The sequence below is a fragment of the Penaeus japonicus genome, unplaced genomic scaffold (genome assembly GCF_977035675.1).
Source record: "Penaeus japonicus unplaced genomic scaffold, GWHDUDI00000001_assembly GWHDUDI00000005, whole genome shotgun sequence".
NCBI lineage: Eukaryota > Metazoa > Arthropoda > Malacostraca > Decapoda > Penaeidae > Penaeus > Penaeus japonicus.
Window position 1 is genome coordinate 36,860,234 of NW_028234407.1, and position 9,947 is coordinate 36,870,180.

Below are 9,947 nucleotides of genomic sequence, written 5' to 3' on the forward strand. Positions count from 1 at the left end.
TGGTAGAACAGGGTGGGCGGGTGGGCGAAATTCTTACTGTGGTGTGGGCGGGCGGGCAAGGTTCTTACTGTGGCGTGGGTGGGGACTTCAGCATATTCTCTCCATTTTCGATATTAATGGTAGCTTCGGCATAGCGGCATCTTCGGAGTTTTGAATCCGATACCAGCAAAATCGTGGCACCCACCGGCTGGCACTAGTTGTAAACTACCTTTGGTGACTAGTTGTAACCACCCCGGGAGCAGTTGTTGTAAAGCACCCGTTGCCCTGGTTGTACAGCACTCGATGCCCTGTTGTGGTTCGGCTGGATAAACAGACAGACATTCACGTGCCATGGTCTTTATTGTGGACTATTGTTAATACACCAAGTTCCGGCCGAAGGCCAGAGATCAGAGCTGTACGCTCTTGTCTGTCTGTCTGATCTCTTTCTCTGTCTGTCTACCGTGGGTTCCTTCTGTGTCCTTCTTAAATACAAATTCTCAGTCACTTTCTACGCCTCAAGCCTTCCATTATCAAACGCAGCCGTCTAGAGAAGTTGGGGTTCCAAGGCGGAAACGAACACAGGAAACAGGAAGCATCAGGTCAAAAGACACAGCCATCGATATTGCATTGAATTAAGTAGACATACATGATCAATGTCTTGGGTCACATAATATCAGCACCAGTGCCTTACAGATATCACCCCCATTATCATTATTACTATTATCACCCCATTATCATTATCACTGTTATCATCCCCATTAACATTATCACTGTTATCATCTCCATTATCATTATTACTGTTATCATCCCCATTATCATCACTGTTATCATCCCCATTATCATTATCACTGTTATCATCCCCATTTCATTATCACTGTTATCACCCCCATTATCATTATCACTGTTATCACCCCCATTTCATTATCACTGTTATCATCCCCATTATCATTATCACTGTTATCATCTCCATTATCATTATCACTGTTATCATCCCCATTATCATTATCACTGTTATCATCTCCATTTCATTATCACTGTTATCATCCCCATTATCATTATCACTGTTATCATCTCCATTTCATTATCACTGTTATCATCCCCATTATCATTATCACTGTTATCATCTCCATTATCATTATCACTGTTATCATCCCCATTATCATTATCACTGTTATCATCTCCATTTCATTATCACTGTTATCATCCCCATTATCATTATCACTGTTATCATCTCCATTTCATTATCACTGTTATCATCCCCATTATCTTTATCACTGTTATCATCTCCATTATCATTATCACTGTTATCATCCCCATTATCATTATCATTGTTATCATCTCCATTTCATTATCACTGTTATCACCCCCATTATCATTATCACTGTTATCATCCCCATTTCATTATCACTGTTATCATCCCCATTATCATTATCACTGTTATCATCCCCATTATCATTATCACTGTTATCATCCCCATTATCATTATCACTGTTATCATCCCCATTATCATTATCACTGTTATCATCCCCATTATCATTATCACTGTTATCATCCCCATTATCATTATCACTGTTATCATCCCCATTATCATTATCACTGTTATCATCTCCATTATCATTATCACTGTTATCATCCCCATTTTCATTATCACTGTTTTCATCCCCATTATCACTGTTGTCATCCCCATTATCATTGGTATTATTGGATAAAGACGTAACCACACGTAGCGAAAAAACAAACCTTTCGGCATGACGTAGTTTTAATTATGACGTAACCCATAAAAACTCTTTTCTTCTGGAAACGAAAACTAGTCGGGATATATTATTTTGAAATTAATTAAAAAACGATTAACGGGAGAGATGATTCCACTGTCTTAACAAACATCTGACTGAAAAATATCGGCTCTGCGCATGCGCAAACCTCACCCGCGGAAATACAAAAAAGTATCGATAGAAGGCAATACTGTCACGTGATAATAATAGCACCAATAGGGAAACAATAGGTCTAACCGACAAAGTGATCGACCAATCACAGACAATTGAACATAGAGTCTTGGTCCTTGCTTGAATTTCAAAATCAGTTTCGAGATGGCTACATTGTGTGCAAGATGTAGGTATACTCCGTGGGAGTTTATCAAGCTTTTTTTATAAAGATAACGCTGCGTCACTTAAATTATTACCACTTAAATTATTACTTGACCATGGTGCTTTGCCAACGGAAGTGGAGTGCAAAAACTGTGAATTACCCTGTACCATCCGTTCAGAGAAGTCAAGGTGGTATTGTGGCCGTTGGAGGAAAATACCCAAAACCAAGAAAAGAAAACCGTGTAACTTCACCGTCAGTGATTACAAGGGCACCTTCCTCCAAGGAGTTCACCTGCAACCGTGGGAGGTAGTGTGCTTTATTAATCACTGGCTGCAGAAGCACTCGGACCACCACGGGATCTTTGAAAATCTTGGCTGGGCCCAGAAGACCAGTGTTGATTGGCGAAGCTTCTGCTCAGAAGTTACGGAAAACTGGATAGCAAACCAGGAGCCAATCGGAGGCGAAGGTGTCGTCGTAGAAATTGACGAATCTTGCTTAGGAAAAAGCAAGTACGGTAGAGGACGTCAACTCAGTAACATTTGGGTGTTTGGGGGCATAGAGAGGGAGGAAGAGAAGAGCTTCCTCATTCCCCTCGTTCCTCCTCTCACTCCGAACAGGAACAAGGAGACGTTGGTTCCCCTTATCAAAAAGTACATTCTCCCGGGCTCCGTCATCTGCAGTGATGGTTGGGGAGCGTACCTTGGCCTGGGCAAGGAGGGATACACCCATCGCGTAATCAACCACTCTGAGGAGTTCGTGGATCCCGGGGATTGGGACATCCACACTCAGAACATCGAAAAACTCTGGCGTGACGTCAAGGAGTGGACGAAGCGGCCTGGCAATCGGACCGAATATTATGCACAATATCTGTCGAGGTACATCTTCGTCAAGAATAATTATTTCTATCGACACCACGCTTTCCTAGAAGTCGCTCGGCTGTACCCTCCGCAGTCCGAGCGAGAGGACGTCGTCGCTGGTGCGCCACTACCCGACTCCGACTCGGAAGAATCAGACCCGGACGAGCCACAACCCGGCCCCTCACATGCCATCAATTAAGGTAAGAAGTGGTAACATTCGAAGATGATAGTCCGATGCCACGAAGTGGCTTGAGGAGGGGGGTCAAGGGGGAGTCGAAGCCCTCCCTTGGCTAGGGCAGACCAAAAATCGGTCAGTTCCGTGATCGGTGGTTGACATCCGTCTTGAAAAGTTACCGGCCACGCAGTGGCCTTAAAAGTGTGGGGGGGGGGCGAAGCCCCTCTATGGCTAGATCAAACCTAAAAACTAGGTTATGTTAGGTTTATGGGTTGGGTTTTGATTACGCAAAAAAAAAAAACTTTAAATTTCGTGCCAGAAATCGTTTAGTTCCGTATCGACGGTGGCGGGCGTGTGGGGAGGAAGGGGGGGGGGGTAACTCAGCAACAAAAGGTTTCCGATGGAAATGAGTAGCGAAACTGTACAAAACAGAACGAAAACTACCAGAAAATATCGTGTCGTGCCTAGAGGGTTGGTTGCGTCTTTATCCAAATTTACCGTTTATTTCATGTTTGGTTATGTCAGAGCAGACGGGTCGTCTGCTTGATAGGAGGGGATAGTGCTACGCCAGTGGGTCTTTGTCTCTGTGTAAACATGTGTCAACAGGATATCATGATGCAAGAGTTGGGGCGAGAGGAGCGGAGGAACAACAGGAGAGACGCATTTTGGTGCTCCTGCTGTGAAGACTTCGTGAGTGCATGCACTTGTGACCTGAGATATCTTGTGTTGCAATCTTATAATGTTATTGTGCAGTGTGATGTGTTGGTTTCCCCCCCCCCCCCTGTATTGTGCCCATATATTAGTGTACTGGTGAAGAACTAGTCTCAATAAAGGATAGACGTGTTATTGTGTTTACTTCGTGCCCTGCCTCGCCTACCTCGTAGTGTTTCCCCTCGTGGTGTTCTGGGACGCTGCGGTGTTCGGTGCCTCTTAGAGCTGTTCTGTGTTCACGACCCTGTGATTAGCACGCCGTCTGCCTAGTGTGCTTGATGTTGGTGGCAGATAGGTGGGCGACCGTTGTAACAATATTAATTAGCAAAGAATATGCAGGAGAGTCTTGCATGGAATAAATGATGCATAGTATAACTTACATATAGGGACAATATCCTCGGTTACACATAGTGGAAAAACACATCAATTCCAATTTCTTAGAAGGATTTCGGTCATTAATCATATCCATGACATCCCGGTCACTAGGGGGGGTTGGGGGGGGGCAGACAGAGAGAGATAATGTAACGAGGGATAATTGCAATGCATGATAAAACAATAAATACTGCTTTCAACATCCAATGAGACGTGAAAATCAAAATAACACTGCTTTGTATACTAGTGAGTAATAATTATGGCTATCACTGACAGCATACGACGAAGACATTTAATCTTATTTTCTCTCATATAGATTCACTGGTTTATGCGAAAACATTATTCCGCCAAAGCCATTAATTTCATCAATGGAAGTTCCACACATGTAGGCGCGTCCTTTTGAAATGATGTAAGAGTGAATCTAGGACGTTCAATTAAGAAACATAAAGTAAATAGCTGCGCTACCAAATACCAGTGACACTTGTCTGTCACTAATCTTTGAGTTACCCCTTCCTCAGGTCAATTCATTTTCTATGAAAAACGACTGATTTGACGCAATATGTAACGGGGTACCTAATGTATTTAAGTTATCTTATAACTAGGCTACAAATCAATGTCACCATCTGCAAAACATATTTGTATCACATTTTGCAACTGAAAAATAAGCGATATATAGTTCGATTGCCCCGATGGCAACATACACACACACACACATATATATATATGTGTTAACGCCGATGACGGCGTTATAGGACGTAAATAGAGATAAATAGAGAAAAGAACGTTAACGAAAGATGGAAGAAAGAGAAAAGAGATAAAAGAGAAGAAGAGAACAAAAACTCACAGACACCACTCCATACGGAACCAATAGCCGCTCACAGGGGCCTCGACGGAAAAAAAACATATTTAATGCTCTCCATATGGAATAATTCAGATAAATACTGCTTCGCTGTACCCTTTCCAGCCGAAGTGTTGAAAGCTGGTGTCATCAAGCGACCCCACGCAGCCAACCGCATGGCCCACATTCATCACATAAGATATGTTTATCTATCGCGGACAGTACTCTCTTGTTCCCGTGCTGACAAAGCTACGATAGGCCGTGAAGGACCACATATGCAGAGAGAAGTAATTCGCATTGAAACAGTATAGAACGCCACACCGTCGTGAGAGGACGTGAACGACTTGTAAGATAAGGATAGCCACAAAGGACGGCGTCTGTTCCGCAATGTGTATGTATTTAGTGGTAACAGAGATCTAGTTTAAATGATCTATATCAACTTTATATCCTTGTTTAGTATAATAACATGCTGTATATGTATTTAGTGATAACAGAGATCTAGTTTAAGTGATCTATATCAACACACACTGCACAATTGTAAATGTTAAAGGACTATTGTGACATACCAATATTGATTGTAACCACGTAATATGTTTCAGGTTTTACCACTTTCAATAAACTGGAGTGAGTGCTACACAGCGGTATCAGTCGTCCTTACATTAATTGAAAAGCCGCAATAGCTCATGCGGCAACATACATACATAGATAGATATAGTTATAGTTATAAATATAGATATATTAATATAAATATATTTTCATATAGATATTCCAGCACCATGGTGCTATACGTAGATGGAGCGTGACATCTACCGGAGAGAAATAGAAAGAGAGAGACAGAGACAGCGGCACAGAAAGAGACAGACAGACAGACAGACAGATACAGAAACAGATGTGGGTAAAGAGATCACCAAAACAGGCTCATAAATCAACACATCGCATATTCAAGAGCTCATCGTCTCTTGTATATACACCGACATAATAGAATATGTTTGAATTCAATCTCTATGTTAATATTCTTGATATACTTTAGCCTAAGACTCATTAGACGCATTGGTTAATGAGATGAAATTTAGCTTATTATTATCATTTTCATTATTACTAGTGTCATAGATGTGTGTGTGTGTGTGTTTGAGTTTATATATACTTTAGACATTTTTGTTTTTAGATATCGATGATAATATGCCTTTAAATTTTGCAAATATAAAAAAAATGATCTGGTATTTCTGTGTTAGCTGTGCAAAATAATAAGTGTTTACTTTACGATAATTACTAAGTCGATTTCAATATGAGTTGGTGTAGATATGTATTAAGCATGTAGATGTGTATCTACGTGAGTTTATAATTTTTTTACTGTATGTGTGTGTGTTTGCGTATTTGTGTGTTTGTGTGTGTGTGTAAGGGTATTGCATGTGTGTACATGCATATTACATCTACATAAGAATTGGGATATTCATGATTTTATAAACATAGAAATTCATACTCGCTTGATTACGTATAAGTAGCGTCTGTGAATCCGTCTCACTCATGCATATTAATAGAAATTCCATCCCCACTTCTCGAGCAGATGTTAGGTGACGGTTGAAGGCGACGCATGGTCTGTACCTCGCCTCTTTTCCAACGGCGACCCATCGGGCTAAACGCGGGTTACGTTTCGGTGTTGATATGATCATAGGAAGATTTCAGGAAGATTTCAGAGCGAATCTCTCAGAGCGGCGAGTCGACAGTGACACGTTGCGGCTCTTGGCAATAGAAAGGTTGAATTGATTCAGTGCAAAGATGATGATGACGTGTGTGTGTGGGAAATGGATTTGTAGTGTTGAAATAGTGCGAATCTATTGCGATTTTTTTTTTCTTTTTTCTTGGTTCAAGTCGAGTTTCTTAACGATCCAAAATAAATGGTTTGGATTGTTATTGTAAGCGGTGAAGAAGAACGTGGAAAACCATTCTGAAAGTGAATTCTATATTTCCTTATGTTCGCTGTAAGGAAAATGTGATGTGGAATGCAAACACAAATATGTATGAACACACAAGCACACATACAAACAAACACACACACACGCAGAAGAGTTTCTCCACATTTACAAGATTAACATCATGTAACCTTGACAGAAATGGAAAGAAGTGATTAGTCTTTATCTATTAAATTTCAGTTTCATTAATTTCATACATACATACATATACATATATATATATATATATATATATATATATATATATATATATATATATATATATACATATATATATATATCTCCTTATCTTACAGCATATTTTTCTTATCCCCACAGAGAGGATGCATACGAATATTCAGGTTAAAAGATGAATATTTACGATACATCTTATAGTATATAGGGTATTATCATTGTTATTAGTAGTAGTTGTTGTCTCATATTTATCCTTATGACAAATCATTATTGTTATTTTCATTGTTACTATCATCATCATCATCATCATCGCCATTAACATTATCATTATCACTGTTATCATCCCCATTATCATAATCACTGTTATTATCATCATTACCACCATTATCTTCTCTCCTTCATAACCTTCATCATCTTAATTATTGCTATTATCACCATTATCATCATTACCATTATTACTATTATTATCATCGCCATTCTATCATTAACATTATTTTCATAATCATTATAATCACCATTATTGCTATTTTATCACTATCATTAATACCGTCTCTATCATTATCATCATCATTATCATCATCATTATCATCGCCATATCAACACATGCCGATATAATTTCACACTTAAAATTGGCAAAATGAGAGTCGCTCTTTTACGGATCAATAAATTATCGACAAAATCAAGATCGATTTTAGAATGAATCAAACTTCTCTCTTGCAAAAGGAACCTTCCACATTATTTGTAACATTTGGACTAGCTGCAAAAGGTTCCAAGTCAATATCCTTGCCTGTTCTCTGGACTTTCATAGAACAATGGACAGACACACACACTCCACGAAGTTAGATTATCATTATTGTCATTCTCATTAATGTTATCATCTTTATCATCATCATCATTATTACCGTCATTATCATAATTGTTACTATTATTGTTAATATCAATATCATCATTATTATCATGATTGCTATTATTATCATTATTATTATTAGCATTGTCGTTATTATTTTTATTGTAAGCATTATCAATATTATTATCATTATTATTATTATTACCATTATTATCATCATTTCTATTAATGTTATTGATATCATTACTATCAATATCAATTATTATTGCTACTAATATTACTATTATTACTAGTACTATTACTATCATTATAATTGTTATCATTATTATTATCATTGTTATCATTGTCATTATTATCATTACCATTACCTTAATCATTATCTTTATCATCCTTACACTTATCATTATCATTATTGTCATAATTATTTTCATGATTATCACTCTAATTATCATTATTATTGTAATTATTATCATTCCTATTGCGATTATTATTTCCATTGTTATTATTATCATCATTATCATTATTGTCATTGTCGTTGTCTTTGTCATTATCATCATTATTATCATCATCATCCTTATCATTAATATTATCGTTAACATCATCATCATTGTCACTGAAATTATCATTACCATTATTATCATCATTACCAATATCCTTATCATTACCATTACCATTATCATTATCATATTCATCATCATAATCAATATTATTGCTTTTGTTTTGCCTGTCTCTATTAGCTGGTTAAGTGTTATGTCAACAGACTTACGTGAAGAATTACCCACATATAATGATGATAATATACCGGTTATAATATACCTGGCCATGTTCCGGGAACCAGTGATTTTAGTGGTATGTCGGATACATGTTAAGGTTACCGTTAAATTTATTCACCGATTAATGACTTGTAATAGAAAATGGGTCTGTTAGTCTTCTGGGAAATATTCTACTTGTGGTAGACTTATGTAATTAGGATCTGTCTTATTTTTTTTAGCAATTATTATCAAAATGATAATTGTTATTACTGTTATTATTACCATCCTTATGATTTTATATATTATCGTTATTATTATCGATCATTATTATTAGTCATTATCATCATTATTATAAGTCATTATTATCGTTGTTATCAGTCAATCATTAATATCAATATTGCTTTCATCACCATTGGCATTATTGCTATCAATACGATTATCACGATTCTCATTAAGCAGGAACCAGAAAGCAAAATGCGCCGCATAGTCAGCTGGGTGGAGATTCTCCTTCTGTCTGTGGCGACTCTACTTTGGATCGACTGCATAAGACTCAGGTATTGGTTGCAGAAAGGTTAATAAGCGCCCTTCCTGACGTCAGAGGGAGGTAGACTTATGCATGTTGATAAAGAACTGCGTCTGCTTGAATGTATGTTGGAGGAGGAGGCGGGGAGACGGGGGAGGGGGGGGTGAATTGTGTGTGTGTGTGTGTGTGTGTGTGTGTGTGTGAGCTTGCGTGCGTGTGTGTGTGTGTGTGTGTGTGTGTGTGAGCTTGCGTGCGTGTGTGTGCGTGTGTATGTGTGTGTGTGTGAGCTTGCGTCCGTGTGTGTGTGCGTGCGTGTGTGCGTGCATGTGTGAGAGAGAGAGAGTATATTAATAGTAATTAAAAAATCTTATAATTTCAATTAATTGTTCATGCACTGACCTTTCACAGGAATGATAAAGTTCTATCTTGTATACTTCAAAATGAAGAGAGAAATGAGACAGTCTTTGACTTAGGAATGGATATCTCTCAGGTTAGTAAAAGTCTTCCTTTTTAATTAGCATTAGGTTATTGATGTATTCAAAGTTGATTTCAAAGCGCCCCTTATTAAAATGTATTCGATCACACATACACCACCGACACACACACACACACACACACACACAGACACACACACATAGATAGATAGATAGACATATTCACGGTG

The 9,947-nt window shown here is 38.2% G+C and overlaps 1 protein-coding gene and 1 pseudogene across 5 annotated transcripts in view; both read left to right on the forward strand.

The window, feature by feature from the left end:
* Positions 1 to 2,066: 2,066 nt before the first annotated feature.
* LOC147471864 (uncharacterized) lies at positions 2,067 to 3,391 on the forward strand (annotated as a pseudogene). The gene has a single exon (XR_015191033.1). The product of XR_015191033.1 is annotated as an uncharacterized LOC147471864 (transcript).
* Positions 3,392 to 6,559: 3,168 nt separating this feature from the next.
* LOC122260774 (uncharacterized) overlaps positions 6,560 to 9,947 on the forward strand; it is a 6,756-nt gene continuing 3,368 nt past the window's right edge. Inside the window, exons 1-3 of one of the 4 annotated variants that reach the window (XM_043028166.2) lie at positions 6,560 to 6,611; positions 9,220 to 9,314; positions 9,692 to 9,773. In XM_043028166.2, the coding sequence (XP_042884100.1) occupies positions 6,609 to 6,611; positions 9,220 to 9,314; positions 9,692 to 9,773 (180 nt within the window). In that variant the 5' untranslated portion in view covers positions 6,560 to 6,608. Of the gene's footprint in view, positions 6,772 to 9,216; positions 9,315 to 9,691; positions 9,774 to 9,947 lie in introns of all 4 variants that reach the window. The other 3 variants (XM_043028167.2, XM_043028165.2, XM_043028168.2) reach the window with 3 other exon arrangements.